We start from the raw sequence: 18,153 nt of genomic DNA on the forward strand, positions 1-18,153 counted from the left end.
GCCCTTGTTGTATCAAATACAGAGTGATGCAGGGATGAGTGGGGCGCTCCTTCTCTTTGATTACCTGTCAGCGAGTCTGAGCGTCAGAGGCAAGACGGGGTAAAAGCTACCATTACCTAAATCCTCTCTTTAAAGACATCCCTTGGCTTTAAAGGTGGAGAAACTATCACCAGTGAGTGATGCAACACAACGGCTCAGGACGGCCTGGATAATGGTTATAAATACTGGCACGCACACGCACCAACGCATGACTGACAAAATGGAATACACACCCTGACAGTAAGCATAGAGTTGAGCTCAGGCCAAAGAGGGAGAGAAGGGAGCAGATCTGTCGCCTCGTGAAGCGACACAGCGAATGGAGAGTGCTGACAAAAAGTGACTGGTGCATCACCTTGCATCACCTCACATCTTCTAAGTAGCACTTAAGCACAGAAGAGAGAGCGAAGGAGACAATTGTGCCAACATGCATGCTCGCTCTGCTGGTGCAGCAAAGATAGTCATTAATTTATGTTTCTATTTGAGTCATAGAAACCGGCTTTGATACCATGGTTACGATAGAAGGGCCCCATGTTTGAGATCATACAAGTAACGTATATTAGGAGCAGAATTTATCATTAAATGAGGGTTGACAGGAAGGTTTCTTCGTCAGTAGGGCTGTAGGGCTGTAGTCTTTGTAGTCATTGGTCTATGAACAGAAGTCATGAAGCCTAGAGATGGCCGTCCCCATGATGGAAGTGCTGACTCCCAGACAATTGTATGAGTCCCTCCGATCCGAGTCCCAAACGAGTAGCAAGTCATTTGGTTTAAGTCTCAAGCAAGTCTGAAATTTTTCTGTTGTGGGCAAGTCAAGTCATCTCGAGTCACAAGGTTGTGCAGTGGAGTCAATGGTTAAATCTCAGGTTTATATCTTGAAGAGAGAAACTTTAATTTCCATAAGTAAATGTCAAAAATACCATGCAGTTTAGTCTGCAGCTCTGCATGGATTAAACCATATATACTGATATAGAAAATAGAATAGAATATAATTTTTTTCCGTTGCTAGGCGCTGCCCAAGTAGCTGCCTGTTGCAGCAGCTCTCTCTTCTTTGTCCGTTTCTTGTGATTTTTTTTGTCTCTTTTTCGTCATCTTTGTATTTGGAGTGGATCATTACTTTGTATGGTTCATTGTTGGTCATGGACACCAAACTTTTTGTGGCTTCAGCGATATTTTTACTACTTTTCTCCTGTGTTTGTCTGGAGATCCTACATGTAACCATGGCTGCATTATTTACATGTGAAATTAGCTGTTAGCAGCCTGTAGCATGTCAATGCTAACTAGTGTAAGGCTTGATGACTTCCCTCAAGGTGAGGAGGAGGAGGTGAGGACGACATGCTGGTTCTCGGGCGTGAGCTGAGAGGTGACGACGTGGACGTGTCCTTCCATCCATGGCTGTTGGGAACGTGGGATCTATCTCCGGTGGGATGGATGAGCTACCTGTGCTAACCCAGCGGCAGAGGGGCTGCGGGAGGGCAGAGTGGCATCGTGCTGTTCACGGACGTGGCTGACAGAGCTGACGCCACATTGGAGGAGCTTCGCCTGCTGTGGGCAGACAGGATCCAGGAGACAGAGACTGAACAGACTGCTGGGGAGGCTCAGTCCTGGACCCTGTGGAGGTGGAGACTGGCTGGGCTGGAGAATGATGGACGGGCGTTCAGCGTCTATTTTTTTGTGGACCTTTTTGCACTTTCTATACACTTTCTTACTTTTGTTTTCTTAAATGCTGCTGTGACTCCTGAATTTTCCCTCGGGGATAAATAAAGTATTTTCTATTCTATTCTATTCTATTCTATTCTATTCTATTCTATTCTATTCTATTCTAAGGCAGTGTGAGTTTCTGAGTGGAAAAGCAGACTTGACTTGGCTTCGTTTGAGTTTGGATGATGCAATAAGGTAGAGCAGCAGAAGTTGCAGACAGTGACAGGGTGACCAGTTTGTTTCTGACAGTACTGCAAGACATGACAATGTCTTGACCCAGTCTGCTCTTGCTACATTACTGCAGCGGTTTTTCTAGCCAAAACACAAGTTGAGACAAGTTGAAATCTAAACAATGCTGAGTTACTGGAGCAGTAAAGCAACCCAATCCAACTTTTATCCCTCAACTTCCTGTCATGTCTCGTTCACACTTCTTAGTTCAGTCTTGTCTTTTGTTGGCCCTTCCTGCTTTGTCTTGAAGTAATATCGCTCCTCTAATTTCAGATGACTTTACTTCCTGCCCTTTTATGATTGTTGTCCCCGCCCTTATTCCAGGTGGTTATCAGGAGTTCCAGTTGGTTTTCAGCCAACTTTTCTTAGGATGTTTTTTTAACCTTTTGATCCAAGTTTTCCGGCATTTACTGAGAATTTGTTTGTTATATTTTGGCGAGAGTTTCTGTGTTTTCAAGTTCTTATTTTTAATTAAATTTTTGTTGCAACATTGAGTCATGCACTTGGATCTTTTGAAGAGGTTCTTGTCATTCCTGGTTTCTATGATGACCAAAATCGCCACAACTAAGAATAAAGAATACAATGAAGTAATGAAATTTATTTTTCCAACCCTCAAATGTTTTGGTTTTTATATATATTGAATTCTTTACCTCTTTGCCCCTTCCTTTTGTTCTTTAAGTCAGAAAATCTTACTATTATAACATCATCTGTGACGTATATTTTTTTACGAGTCTGCTTTTTGTACGTGGCATGCTACTCTTGCTTAAAAAAAAAATACAATCAAATAAATCAGTCAAAAAGCGGCTTCAATATGGTTGTTTATAGCTGCTGCTAGTCTGTCTTAAGAGCAGTAAGAGAGTTATTATTATTTACGACACAAGAAAATGCCACAAGGGTTTTTATTTTCCTGCTGTGATCTGAACCTTCAAACAGAGCCTCATTAAACGTTTTCTCTGCCTCCTGGACGTACGACTGCGCCGCTTTCATGAAGAAGAAAGTTGAATTTAATTAAACGGAGCACAAGTCAAATCTAAGACAATGCTTTGCAGACGAAGTGGGAAGCAAACTGTGAATTTGTCTGATAAAAAGTTGGCGCTGTCACTGTCGAAGTTTTGCTTTGCACTGCTCTTCTGCTGAAGACGCACAAGTTAAAAAAAAGAATGGGAGAGACTGAACTAAATGGGCAAAATTTACTGATTCACTGGGCTGAGCATCCAGTCCGACAGCTCCTTCTCTCAGCGCCTGCCTGCCTGCACCGCTGATTCAACACGCTGAATCGGCTGAACGGCTGCTGATAAGGTCTATTAAAACCAACTGGGCTGGACACGCGGCTAAAACTACAGCTGCTGGAAGACGGCGCCTGACAGCTCGACGTCAGCCTCAGAGAAAGAAACAACTCAGAGCCTGGTATGCATGGAAAGCTGGTTCACACCTTTCTGATAAACAAACAGCTGTGTGTGATGCACAGCGGGGCCTTGTTTCTGTCTTTATCGCCCTCAGTATGCTGCTGTTTCACTGCTCTCGGTGTATTTCCTCCTCCCTCTCCTCCTCGCTGCTCGGCACATGTAGCTGGAGCTTTTACTTCATTTATCATACAGCAGGCTCCAGCTCTCAGCCCCGGACTCGGTGATTAATGACGGCCGTTCACACACTTAAACATTCAGCTTTGTTTCGCTGACACACTAGTTACCATACCGGTCACCACGGGTTACTTAATGTTGGTTCACTGTGGGGCTGAAACGAAATTGAATGACGACACAGCTTCTTTTTTTTCCCCTCTTGTATCTGCAGTTTGACCTTTAAGAGCGGGTTCCTCTTTGATTTTTCTCCTGTGTTCAGCTAAAAATAAGTCATTTATCATTTGAAAATGTAGCTTATCTGTATGGCCAATTGGGAAAGTGCTTTGTGGCCCCTCTGCCCCGTCATTAAATATAGTGATACTATTATTTAGTTAACTGAAAAGGACAAACCCTCTACTGAGAGATAATATTTAATTCAATCAATATGCTCCTGTTTGAAATCATTAAAAGTGAAGTTGAACCACCTGTACTTCAAGTTCATGACCTAAAGTTATTATTACAGTCTCTCACAAAAGACAGACATAACATCACACTCAGACACATAAGGAACAGAAATACAATGATACAATACATCTTCTACAGTTTTTGTTTTTGTCTGGTCTGATGTTTTTTTTTCCTAAACCAAAAGGAAAAGGAAACTCGGTTTTAAATTCTGAAGGGGGATTCACTAAGAATAGGTTGTGGCTTGTGCATCATTTTCTCGGCTAGTGACATCTAAGCAGCCACAAAGTTATGGTAAAAACTAATGCACAACACGCTGACGCACAGGGCTGCACAGTGGCGGAACAGGTAGCGCTGAAGCCTCACAGCAAGAAGGTCACCAGTTCAATTCCCATCTTGGCCGGTGGGCCTCTCTGTGTAGAGTTTGCATGTTCTCCCTGTGCATGCGTGGGTTCTCCCTGGGTACTCCGGCTTCCTCCCACAGTCCAGAAACATGCTCACCAGGTTAACTGGTCACTCTGAACTGTCCGTCAATTGGCTGGCGACCAGTCCAGGGTGTACCCCGCCTCTCGCCCAATACCAGCTGGGATAGGCTCCGACCACCCGCAACCCCTAAGGGGTTAAGAAAATGGATGGACACTGGCGCACAGAGAGGATATTTTCTCTGCAGAGCAGATAGTGTACTATTTAACAGTTTGCATGAGATCTTTGTGCTCATTTACACACGTTTAACTGGTGCAAAAGTTCCACTTTCGGATCCTTTGGTAGTTCGGATCCTTCGCAGTAATGCAATATGAAGGATGACAACTGGCGTATAAATGTCATAATAGAAATAGGAGAAGGAAAAGAAGAAGAAAAAGAAGGTGAAGAAGAGTCTTTTCCAAAGCAGCCACTACACACTCTCCCTGCCCACTACCCCTCTGTTTGTGCATCCTAAAAGAGGGTTTACCATATGAAATTAATTTACACTAAAGGATAATTAGATAAAACTGATATAGTTTATTGAAGAGGAATATAATTCATCTGAGGATTTTTTACAGAACGCATTAGATACGTAAAAAAAAAAAAAGAGTTCACCTTTTACTGATGCATCATTCGCTGGTGCACAGCAGCATCTCCTCAAGACGCTGCTGTGAAACCATGGCAACACACAGATCCTGTTCCCACCTGAGAAAGGGAAGTTTGTCCCAAATCTTGCTGCTGTAATTATACCTTACGCCCTGATGTAGAAGAATTCACACAGGAGTGAGTTTGGCTTATTACAAACTGCACTTGGTCGCGTTGGGGGGAGTGTAGGTGTTGATTTGAAAAAGGGTCCAAGACGGCAAAAAGAAGGGACAAAGAAATAAAAGAAAAAACTAGGATAGGAGGATACAAAGGAAGATGACGAGGAGGAACAGCTAAAGATAAAAAGGGGTGACAAGAAAAAGAAATCAAACAAGAAGAAGAACAACAAGAAGAAATTTGCAAATACCAAAGTCTTAAAAGGCAAATGTTTGTTCCTTGTTTTTTTTGTGAAATGTCAACAAGACATCATGAGCAATATTCCAAGGTTTGAAAAGACTAACATCATACTTGAATTGTCTAAAATTTCTGCCAGTGGGGTAAGAGAAACTGTACTTGTCAAGTGTCTTGAAATAAAAATGTCTTAAAAAAAGAAACTTTTTTTAGATGATTTTCTATTCAAACAACTGGTGTTAGGTTTGCACAAGTAGGGCTGTAACGTACTTTGTTCACCATTGTGTGTGTGTGTGTGTGTGTGTGTGTGTGTGTGTGTGTGTGTGTGTGTGTGTGTGTGTGTGTGTGTGTGTGTGTGTGTGTATGTGTGTGTGAGAGAGAGAGAGAGAGTCAGAAAGTAATTTAGAGAAGTGACTCTGCTTTGACCTTTAGTAACTCTCTGGAGTAATGTCAATTTCAATTTCACCCCTCTCAATGGAAAGGTGACATGTCTGGTGTCACAGCTGGCTGTTTCAGAGCAACACAGCCTTCAGTTTTTAGCCCAGACCTTTTATTTCTTACAGGGAGAGAAAAGAGAAGCGAGGAGAGGGGAGAAAGGAGGGGGGAAAAAGACAGAGGGAGGCTTCAGCAGACTTTGGGAAAATCAGAACATCCTCATTCACAAATCCTCAAATCTTCAGACAGCCAGAGGTCGATGATGTGTGAGGCGGAGAGGAGAGAGGAGAGGTGAGGGATAAAGGGATGAAGAGACGGATAGAAGAGAGGGGGAGGGAAGTGGATGAAGGGTTAGACTTTAGCTCAGACTGAAAACTGAGCTGTTAGAGGAGCAAAAAGATTTCTAATGTGATCATACTGCATCCATCGATCTATCTAATGTGACCAGTGGATATCCAGTTATTATTTACCTCACTATTAGAGTGAGAGAACACCACATGTATTTACAGGTGAAATCAAAGTGAGGAAAGGAAAAGCAGCACCTGCAGAATGATTCATTCACAGGTTTCAGTGAAGAGTAAATACAGCAGAATATCAGGCTCACATCTAGTTTAAACTCAAACTTCCCCAAAGTTGAACTCAGCATGAAAACCCTGCGTGGCTTCTCTTTGCTTACACAACAGAATCCACTGATTGGAGGGTTTCCATCTGAATAGAATAAAACAAGGAAAGCCTTTCACTGCTGGTGTGCAGAGCAGCAGAGATGTGTTACCATGATAAGAGGAGGAGGAAGATGGAGGTTTTCAGGGACAGGAAGCAGAGAGAAAGGATCAGGGTGGGACAACGTCTGTCACAGACTGTTAAAAACACTACAGCAGCAGAATCACGTAGGGGAGAGGTGTGTTACACAAGAACCAAACTTACTGAAACCTTGAATAAACTCTGCTTACTTCAGACTAACTACTTAGATGTCCTCATTGGTGTTAGCTAACGTGTTTTAATGGCAGACTGCTGCTCTCTTTAGTCCATCTTCTGCGCCAAGGTTGTCATTTATCTCTCAAAAGAACATTTTTTTTATTTCCCTGGCAGCAGATGTTGTCTTTAAGTCTTCAACAATCAACATCACAATCATGTCAGTTGTTGTTTAACCTCGTTGGTTTGTGATCATCAATAAACAAGGATACACTCAGTTATTTACTGCTTGCCAGCACTGTAAAGCTACATAGAAAACTTTACTAAATATCGTCACAATTCCTGCTATGTGCACTGTAAAAAAGGGAACTGAAAACAAGACAAAAACACTAAACTCAACAAACACATTTCTTGAAACTAGTGAAATTATCTCTCCAAGCAAGTTGATACAAGTTAAATTAACATGGCCCGAAATCTGTAAATAATTTTAAATCTACAATAAGCTTTAGGTGTTTGTTTTAGATTGTAAAATAAATCTCCTCATGCTCACAAATAGATGACCAGAGACACATACAAATCCATTTACTTCTGTAAAATGACTCAGAGTTAGATTTTTTTTTCTCTGTTTCATGAAAGTGTTTGGGTAAAAATATGTTGTTTCTGAAATAGTATTGTGCATAAAGGATGTGCTCCAGCATCAGGTGTTGTACTTCCTTGTGGTGTCTCTTTGACATTTTTTCACAACACCTGTTTGTGCAAATCCGAGCCATTCAAATGGTTAAAATGTGTTTTCAACTGATTTATTATGAGTTAGTCTTAAATCATCGGATTTAAGGGTGTTAATGAATCTTGAAACAAGTTTATTCCTTTACAGTTTTAAGAGCCCCTGAGACAAAACTTCAAATATAAAAACAAGAAAAACACTTAATACATTTCAATCTAAGAATTTTAATCTTGATAAGGGCCAAATCATTTGAAAAGTTTGGATACTGAGAAGTATTAAGACATGTCTATTAATGTCAAGCCAGGACATGAGACCTAAATGATAATTTTAACTCAGACCCTTTCTTTAACCACACCACACAACTACAATGGTTTTGTGTTGTGGCTTTTCAGATTGCTGGGAAATAATTTCACTTTCAGTGTTTTGGAGTCAAAGGGGATTCAAAAAGGGCTTTGATGGCTCTTTGAAGTCTTCACATAGGCCATAAAAATGACCTGGGCTCAGATCAGTGTTTTGAAGTCTTGAGTTTTGCATTTTGGCCTTTGTTATTTTTCTTTTTTTTTTTTTTTATAAAATATATATTTTCATGTTCAAAGCAACCTCATTAGGATGTGAGGATTAAAGTCTCTGCTGTTGGAAAATGACGCAGGAGTGCAGTCTAGACAGTGAAATATCTGTAGATATAATCTCCATGGCATCACCTGTTGGGTTTGAGGCTGGTTTTGAGCCTCCTCACTAACAGCTGCTGTGTGAGGCGAACTCAAAACCTTAATAGCTTCAATAGTAATGATTCAAAACCCCCTGTACAGTTGTGTATTAACATCAGTTTTTTTAATTGGCGTTCATCTGGTTTCCTATAGTTTTAGACCCAGCCTCAAGTGGACACTTGAGGAATCATTCCATAAAATGTATTAATGAAAGTTGAAGCAAGAAGTGCAGAATTAAAAAAAAAAAAAAATAGTGGTCATATGCCAAGCTAAGACCTGTTCCTGAATTTGAACATTGTAAGAGAGATTTTAGTTTTTAGACACTGCTTCTTTGAGTTTTCTGATGTTTTTTAGATGGTAAAAAGCTGCTGATGTTATCGATTTAATATGGCTGTTAAAGTTCAGGTATTATCCCTGGATTTCTGACAGTTCTGTTACTAACAGTTAGGGAGAGCATCTCGAGGTGGCTAATAACACTTTCTCTTCTCATCTTTGTTTCTGTGGGCCACAGACAATGATTTCGTTTTTTTGTCTGAGTTTAGCTGGAGAAAAATGTTTTGCATTCACACACTGATCTATTGGATGCAGTAGCACAGTGAATCAACAGGTTTTCCTGCTGTCAGTGAGACATAGATCTGAGTGTCATCTGCATAGTTGTACAGTTTGTACAGTCCACTTCTTTTCTCATTGCCAGAGGTTTCTGCTTTTTTTTGACAGTGTCTTGAACCTGGTTGGCAACACAGAGGTACTTCAACCTAGAGAATACCCTCTTTAATCCCATACCACCCAAGTATCACACAGTCTATCTGGACCCTTTCCTGTTATTTTAGCCTCATCAATTGGAGATCATGCACGAAAAGCTCATCTTCTTTTCTTCTTTTCTTTCAGAGACATTAAAATTTTTGTTCTTTTGCCCAAATAGATGTTTATTTTGATTTAATCAGTATTCATTTCGCAACTCCTATGTCCCCACCTACTGGTAACTACAACCTGTACCTGTAAAAAAACAGACAGACAGACAGACAGACAGACAGACACACACACACACACACACACACACACACACACACACACACACACACACACACACACACACACACACACACACACTTTTTACACATACTCTGTAGGCAGAAACCTGCTGTGCCAAGCAAAACCATTAAGTCCTGGGGTGAGTTAACTGCAGAGTCCTTCTTTCAGCCCTTGGGTGCTGTTGGGTCCTGCTCTCTAAAATAATTGATTCTAATTCCTTTCCACTAGAGTGCACCCATCTGCTGGCTTTGGGGGACAGTAAAATCCTCTATCAGTTACAATTATCCCACAGTTACTGAGAAACTGCGCCCCGAGTGTGTGTGTGACCTACAACCCCAAGTAGAGAAAGGGGCATGTGTGAAAACATCCGTGCATGTGTGTGTGTGTGTGTGTGTGTGTGTGTGAGTGTGTGTGTATGTATGTGTGTGTGTACGTGAAAGAGGGAAGTAGAGAGGAATAGATATTTTCAGGGTGGAGTGCTGCGTAAGCGTGAGTCGAATCCCTGCAGCCCGTCCTCCAGGGTGTCGAATCCATGACGAATCATCCCGAGGGAATCAACACCAAATCAGTGAGTCTGTGTGTGTGTGTGTGTGTGTGTGTGTGTGTGTGTGTGTGTGTGTGTGTGTGTGTGTGTGTGTGTGTGTTTTAAACCAAGAGCAGTGTGTGTATTATGCCTCATACTGTGTGAATGTGTGTGTTTACTGCACAGCTCACAGTCTCACGAGCCCAAACGCAACGCAGCAGAGGCACAAATTCAAACCCCACAATATGAATCATCCTCCTAATCTGCAGGAGTGGACTGCACCAACTCACCACTGGGGGACAGCAGTAAATCTGGCAAACGGAGGAAAAGGATGGCTGCAGACCAAAATTCCAAAAAACACTCCTACACACACCTCGCTTTTTCGCCTCCTTTGGAAACAGAAATGTCAAGTGCAGAAGTAAACTATGTGACGTAAAACAGGCCTGATTTCAGAATCCACACAGTCACACCTCCCTCAGGACCCTTGAGGCCCTTGAAACCTTGCGAATCTGGGATGATAGCACTCACACACACACACAGGCACACACACGCTGCTGTTCAGTGTGTGTAGTCCTGAGTGACAGCATCTGTAGCTGTGGGATTTTGGCCCTTCAGCGAAAAAGGGACACAGTGGCAGACACATGCCAGGAGAGCAGAAGAAGGGACGCGCTGACAAGACCCTCCTCTCCCTCCTGAGACGGACCAACTCCCTCTCCTGCTCCTGTCTCCATTTCCCATCATCCTCCTCTCGCAACCAATTCTTCTCTTTCTCCTCCACTCTGCAAACTTCTGTGACCCCTCTTCTTTCTCTCTGCGTGTCTTGCTGCTTGCTACACATACATGTGTTTTATTAATGTCTGCCTGTGTGTTTGCTGCGTAAAGCCGCTCGTGAGGGTGTCCGTCTGAGACGCGCACTGGTTGCAGCAGGCGAGGAGATAAAGTGGGGCTTGGTTTCCCAGCAGTGTTTGCAGATTTATCTCTCTGCTTACAGCTCTGATTTTACTGCCCATCTATAGCCTCCACTGGATCCCATCTCTCTCTTTCCCTTTCTTCTATCTCCCACTCACCCATGAGGGAACAGCTCCTCTCTGTGCACGTTCTCCCCACTATAAATCAGCCACGTTGCTCCATAAAGCTGCTTAGGGCATGACTCAACAAATATTAAGGAAGAGGAGAATAAATAAATAAAGCTAAATAAAAGCGAAAACTCTCGTCTGCAGGGAGAGACAACTTCTCCTCACACAAAATGGAGCCCGGCTGTAAAATATTTACCTCGGTGTCTCTGCTTTAAGAAACTCTGCTGGGAGTCTGCTGCACGGCATCACATGCGCTTTTTCTGACTATCTGTCTTTACTTATGTCTCTTTTTTTTGCTACTGTGGCACACCATTAGCGGAGAACTCCTCGGTACATCAGGATGGGTTAACTTGTCACAGGAAGTGCCAATTAGCTGGTTGTATAATGTCAAACAGCTCCTGGAGTTTAGTCAAGTTTGACATAATGACCCCAGAGAGCTCTAGGGTTGGGTTGGAAGAAAAATTGAGACGTTTAAAAACATTCTTTCACCAGAATACAAACTAAAACTGTGGTGCCAAAGAGCTAACAGTGTTTATTTTTAATGATATCTATAATAAAGTATAAGTTCCCAACATGCTGCAGGATGCTCTATCTATATGTCCCTTCAAAATAAAATGCAGACTAACCAAAGGCCATACTTATTTTTTTCTCATGCAATTTGTGACTGAATTCTTTTGATATTAAAACTTAATTTACATAAAAATATGACATTAGCATCTTCTTATGACATCTTTTTTCTCTACATCTTATTTTAAGTGTAACTTTTAACATCCTAAATACACCAGATACATCTGCTGTCCAGTCCTGCTCGGATGCGTATTGACTATGGTTGTCAACTCAGCTTGTCAACACGGGCTGTGTGTTCTGCCCAGCAAGCCTCGTGACTGACGGACAGCTGGAGTTGAGGAGTTCCTGAGCTTCCCACTCCATTAATAAGCTTCTCTTTATTCATGTTGAGCTGTAAAACCTTAAGCCTGTTGACTCCTAGTATGACTCTGCTGATCATGTCCGTGTTTGTTGTTGTAGTCAAGCAAAATACAATCCGGTTTTGACACAGCTTGTTTTATTTTGAAGGTCACTGGGTGTTTTTAGGTAGATCCTACTTCCTGTCCTGCTTGATCTCTTCTATGGTGGATTGACGCATCATAGCTCTGGCATCTGGCAAAAATAGGACGGCTGTGTATTAGGACCGCAACGGTGTAAGATGACACATTTACTTGAATGGACATCTATCTGATCTGGTGCTCTGACAGGGCAGAGACAAACTGAAGATGCATCTGGTGCATTTCAGCTGTAAGCCTCCACCGTACTTTTCTGATTACCCTCGGTCCATCTTAAACTATCTCAGGCCCAAAAAAGTCTCTGTTGTTCCTGGATCATGTTTAAATCTGATTTCTTTTTTGCATCCTAAAGCTTGAACCTGAAATTGGGGATGCATAAGTAAATTGTGCTCATAGACGATGCTATTTGGAAGTGCTTTTGAGTTCATGCGGTGACTTCCACTGCAGAGTCATGTCTTTCTTTAAACCAATGTTGCTTGAGAGCACAACAACTTTGGTTGTTCTCTATATTCTCTAAGATTTGAAGAAATTATCAAATGTAGATGATCAAATCCACCAACTCTTACAATTTTACTCAGACAAACATTTTTCTTTCTTGCACTCATCTTCATGGCTCCCGTTTGGCTTCCTGGGTTAAGAAAGTGTGTCTGGCTCTGCAGCTCTATTGAAGCCAGTACTAAATAGCTTAGAGCCTCAAAGACTCGGTCTCCATGACACACAAAACCACTCCATCACACAGCATGAGACAGAACTGGTGGTGAAGTTTGGAGTAATTGCGACTAAAGTTTTAAAGGACGAGACAAACCCTTCCTTAATCAAGATCAAGACAAACGACACAAACGTCCACAGGGTCTCAAATTGTGCAGCCTGTTCATGCAACCAGTTTAAGAGTGTCGACACAGGAGGCCGTACTTGTCAGTTTATCAACAGCAGCAATTTTTCACTCTTGATCAGCCAAGCGTGGAGGCATTTTAAATGAACTACCTGGTTTCAAACAGCATCAGACGGAGGACAAAAGGTAGCCTCTCAGCTGCACCCTCTTTGTCTCTCTATCTCCCCTCCGTCTGTCTCTTTCTTTCTCCCCCTCTCTCTCTGTCTGTCACATTCTCATCCAATCCTCCTCTGCTTCCCCAGACCTCTCAGTCCTGTCCGATCAGCTTCACCATGATGGACACATAAGCCCATTCACGGAGTGGCAAGCACCATGTGGACGTCCGCCTGTGCCCAGAAATCAAGCAATATGCTGTCACACAGAGAAAACAAACACGAGCGCACACACGCTCACATGCACACATGGTAGAGCTCGCCGTGACCCCACGTCAAAGAAGACAAACAACGGCGAGTGAAAGCAGCCGCTTGTCCATGTGGCGAGCCAGCGTACGGAACCCTGGCACCATATGGGCTCTTCATTGTTGACAAAACAGCCTCGGGGACCATCAGCAGCAACCATTTGCATGCATGGAAAACACTTTTACAATTGTTTCTGTGTTCACCGCTCCTCCAGAAAAATAAAAGTGCCATCATCAATCTACGTTCAGTGCCTGGAGGTGTGTTGGAGAGGATTTGTAAAGTCATCCATTTGCTGTCATTTTGGAGAACGACACAGATAGTAGCGAGTGCAGCTGGAGGAAATCCCATGATGCTCTTACCTAGCTGCAGCTCCATGTTGCTAATCTTGTTTTCGGAGGGGAACAGGATCTTTGGCGGCTTGTCGGTCAAAGGAGCTGAAAGAGAGAAAAAAGAGAAATTTAAAAACGGGGAAAAGGGAACATAAAGACAAACTCGCTCTTTGAGGAAAGGAGTAAAGAAGATCTATTTTTATCCAGCATCTTTTGTGCACTTTGTTCACACCTTCTCAAAGCTTCCTGTTTAAGACATTTGTTAGCCTTTGAACACAGACATTATCTGCCGACTGTATCCTCTTCAGCATGAACAAACACTCATCCTCTTCCTCTCCTAACTTGCTCTTTCTCTGTGAGCAGACGTGTTGCTCTCTACTGTCTATGGACCTTAAGTACCATCCGTCTGACCCACTTTTCATTATAAATTAATCACCTCTTTGCCTAAAACATGGCACCACTTAATCTGCATGGGCGTTATGTGTTTCTAAAGAGCCATCCTAGTGTGTGTTAGTGTGTGAGTGTGAGTGTAAGTGTGTGTGTGTGTGAGGGAGCAGCTGATGCTCTAATGATGCTAATCATCCATACGGCAGATGTCAGACCTGCTGCTTAAGTCCTTCCTCTGGGGACTGTCTGAACACGCTGCTGTTTTATTGTTGTTAAAAGCGTTTGTGTGTTCAGAGGGAAAGGCTGAACACTCTGTAGTGCAAGGGTTAAGAGAACAGAGGGTCTTGTGCTGTATGTAGATGACTAAAAAGTAACAAAAGGGGAGAATGGAGGTGTCAGATGTTTCCATTATGAGGCACTCACTCAGAAACACTTCACCAGCCTTTGATCTTTTAATTCTTTAAAAAGTAGTTTAAGCTTACCCCAGTCAACGAGCTGCTGCACCAGAAAAATCAGATGTTTTAAATCACACGCAAAGTACTTTCAGCTCTCCAAAATACTGAAAGAAGTGTTATAATAATGCACTTCTGGCTCATTTCAAAGGTAAAGGTTACCTTGAGATGAGGTTAAAGTGCATCAAAGTAGAGTCAGGCAATTAAAGCTTCAGTAAGGAACTTTTGGTTGTGTAAATTTTGGCACCCCCTGTGGACATGGGGCATACATACACTTTAAGTACTACTTTTCAATAGTAATAATGAAAAAATAACCTCCTTTTTAACACAATACATAAAACCTGGGTAAAGTCTCAGTGATGTCACTCCAAACAAATATTTTCAAGCCAAACAGTGGTTGGTGTTTAAAATGCTGACTCAACCTTACTTCTGATCAACACAGAAACCAATAAGGCGGCCCAGTTGAAGCTGGTCTTATGTGGTGTTCACAGTGAGTCTCAAGTGGACACCCATGAAATAAAAAAAAAAGTTATTCCAATACTAGAAGGTGTGACTTCCTTTGAATTGAATGTTTCATTCATTTTGAGTCGCTGCAGTGTAAAATAATTGTCTTGTTTGCTTTAAAAAGTTATTAAGAGTTGTAACTGTTAACTTCAGTCTGCTAAACTAAAAAAGAAAAAAAAAAGTTTATCTCTGCCTTTACTTTTCATTGTGAATTTCTACTTGCATTTCCCCTTTCTTTATTCTGTTAATTTTTTTAAAATATAAATCACAAATAATCCCGTAAGAGAGAATGCAATCTCAAGGGACCCTAGGGTAAAAATAAAATACAATAAAGCTTCCTGATGCTACTAGAAGTTCAGGCCAAGCTGCAGATCTGTAAACTACACTTGCTTAACTTATAAAAAGAGGATTCAGTGTTTTGGTTTCTGTGGTAAAACCAACGCTAAAGTGCCATATTCCTGCATTCTTCCAGGTGTAAAAAAAAAATCTATGCATTATGTGCCACTCCTACTTGAATTGTGACCTCAGTGAACCTTATCCTCCTGAGTTTATGGCCTGAGATGTCTTGTTCTTTCCTTTTTTCAGTAGATATTAATGGTAACTTTATAAAGTATGGCCCCATGTGGAGTTATATTGAGCATGGAGTGGGATTAAACAGCACCTCCATTACAAGCTGCCATTTGGACCTTCAAAAGAGGCTTTAACGGACTAATGGGTGAAACAGTGATAAAATAAAAGAGTCAGGAGCTACATATCTATGTAAGTGGCTGGATGAAATACCTCAAATAATAGTCAAATAGAAATGTCCATCGAGTCTTGCTGTGAGTCATGTTTTCTCATAGGGAGCTCTGCAGACATTTGTTTCTGCTTCTCTGTTGATTTTGAGTTGGAACACATAACAATCCATTCAAACCTATGGCAACATATTTGTTGCTCCAGCATTACATCATGATATCAAAATTAGGGCAAGTTAAGCTCAATATATCCCACATTCCTCTACTGGCAAGCATGACGTGTCTGTTATGATTGGAGACTGTAGAACTTCAAATGCAGAACTCGAGCATTTCTGCTGCAGTGACTGTAACGTTAAATACAAAGATGGAGTTTGTTGATGTATCATAAGTCATGATACTAGACTTTTTAAGGAGAGGATCTTGAAACAGAGATGCACAAAGGCTTTAAATCATATGAACTGAAGAGTTAAAAGGTAATCTTGCACTGTTAACACCAGTTATAAAGGACTTCATTGAAAAGGAACAGAAGAACTACTCCTGGACCTTTCAGGCACTCTTCATTATTTTTTGGCGAATTTGAAAAGGTTTTTTTTTTTTTTTTGTAGCCTGCTGCTATCATTAAGATGTTTCCTTAGAGTGTCCTCATAAGCCCTCTTCTTCAGCCTTATTACAAGGATGCACTAACAAGCACTTTGAAAGCCCTGCTCTGTTTTGGTGTCTTTATTTTGGAGAAAGAAGCTGTGAAAATTTGCTGAGTCTTCTCACATAGGGAAGTGATGTGCAGTGAAGTGCTTTGTCCAGTCGACAAAACTGGCAAGTGCTTGGTTTAATGCTGTAGGAATCTACATCGACTGTTAATGTAATGTTTATGTATACATTTTTCTTTATCTGAGCAGTGTTTTTGTTTTTTTAATAATGATCATGTGCAATGCTCAAGATAGTTTCACTTCTTATTAATTGTGTTGATTTTGATGCTTTTAATAAAAGTATTTATTTCCATGGATTTTTAATATTGACAGTAATACTACATTGAGCTTCAAATTTAAAAACATAGTTTATGTATTAAACTGCATAAATGTAGATAACAGAATACACATTACACCTAAGATAGTAACAGTTATAGGTTTGGTAAGCTGTCATTTAGGATGCAAATTTATGGCAACAAGTAGTTGCCATAAATTGTACAGGTTACTTGGTTGGGGTAGATTAATCGTTGGGATCAATTAATCGTTTACCCTTGCCCGATTAATCGCTTGGGATCGATTAATAAATTGGGGTCGATTACTAAGTTGCCTTTGCTCGATTTATTATTTGGGGTAGATTAATTAGCCAAGATAGATTAATAGGCTGGGATTGATTGTTTGGTTGTGCTTACCCAATTAGTCGGTTAGGATTGGTAAATCAGTTGAGGTCCATTAATCGGTTGCCATTGCATGATTAATCCAATGGGGTACATAAATCAAGTGGGATGATTTATCGGTTGCCCTTGCTAGGTGAAGCGATTGGTTAGCGATTACTTATTTAGTCTGGCTGATTAATCAGTCTCCCTCTACTTTTTATCAATAGGTTTTTTTTTTTTAATTTAATATCCTTTATAATTGGACTTTCTATCGCTAAAGACTTTATTTTGTTCATCACCAGGTGGAATTTTTTTGAATATCTTTTTTCACTTTGTGCAATATTTCAATATCAATTTATCATGCAAATAAATAAATGATAATCATGTTTTTGGTGTTATTTACAGTTTAATTTCTACTTTAAATATTATGTGCAACATGGTTTTGTATTTAAATCATGCCTCCTAGGTAAGCTATCGTATATATTTGTTAATGTGTTATTTGGGTAATAGATTGGTAGTTAGTCCTGGTATGACTGCCATTTCGACCTAGAGTCTCTCAGTCATTTCACACTTTTGCTCTGTTAGGTTTCTTTGTAATAGAAATGCTTTGTATCTTTATGTGACACTTACATCTAATGCCCCGCTGTGCTGCTCTTATTCCTGTGTGATGTTTCCATTCTTATCTGAAAATACATTTCCCCTTCATACCACAGAGATGTGTCCTTGTGACGACCTGTTGGAGAAGTGTTTCTTCTACACAGACGTCACACCTGCTGGTATGTAAATAGTGACGGAGATGCTCAGTGACATCTATGAGAGGGGCGGTCACGGGCTTTTAGGCACAACTGTTTGCACTGTTAATAGGTAATCACAGCACAAATTACACAAGATACTGATACAATTTTAATTACATATCAAACTGCTATACATAATTACACAATGGGTGATCCTATAGCCAATTATGCAGTGGGCAAACAAATGAGGACAAGCTGTGCATGGGAGAGGAGAGGGGTGGCAGATGTGGTGAGGAGGACTCAGATAGGAGAAGAAGAGGAAGAGCTGGCAAAAATGCAGAGAACAAAAGAGGAGCATTTATAAAGCTAAAGTGAACCAGTCAAGAAACATGCTCCCCCTCGTTTTGGCATGCTACACTTGCCTCTGAAAATCTCATTATCTTAATTACCATTCCTTTATGGGAAATACATCA

General features: G+C 41.2%; 1 protein-coding gene across 6 annotated transcripts in view; it reads right to left on the reverse strand.

Annotated features, from left to right (window-relative positions):
- Nucleotides 1-18,153, reverse strand: part of il1rapl1a (interleukin 1 receptor accessory protein-like 1a) — a 185,570-nt gene that overhangs the window by 51,038 nt on the left and 116,379 nt on the right. For all 6 annotated transcript variants that reach the window (XM_074694841.1, XM_074694837.1, XM_074694839.1 and 3 more), the window contains exon 6: nucleotides 13,561-13,635. In XM_074694841.1, coding sequence (XP_074550942.1) covers nucleotides 13,561-13,635 — 75 coding nt within the window. The remainder of the gene's footprint in view (nucleotides 1-13,560; nucleotides 13,636-18,153) is intronic.

The sequence above is a fragment of the Halichoeres trimaculatus genome, unplaced genomic scaffold (genome assembly GCF_033239565.1).
Source record: "Halichoeres trimaculatus isolate MK-OKI-2021-1 unplaced genomic scaffold, fHalTri1.1 fHalTri1_scaffold_19, whole genome shotgun sequence".
Classification (NCBI taxonomy): domain Eukaryota; kingdom Metazoa; phylum Chordata; class Actinopteri; order Labriformes; family Labridae; genus Halichoeres; species Halichoeres trimaculatus.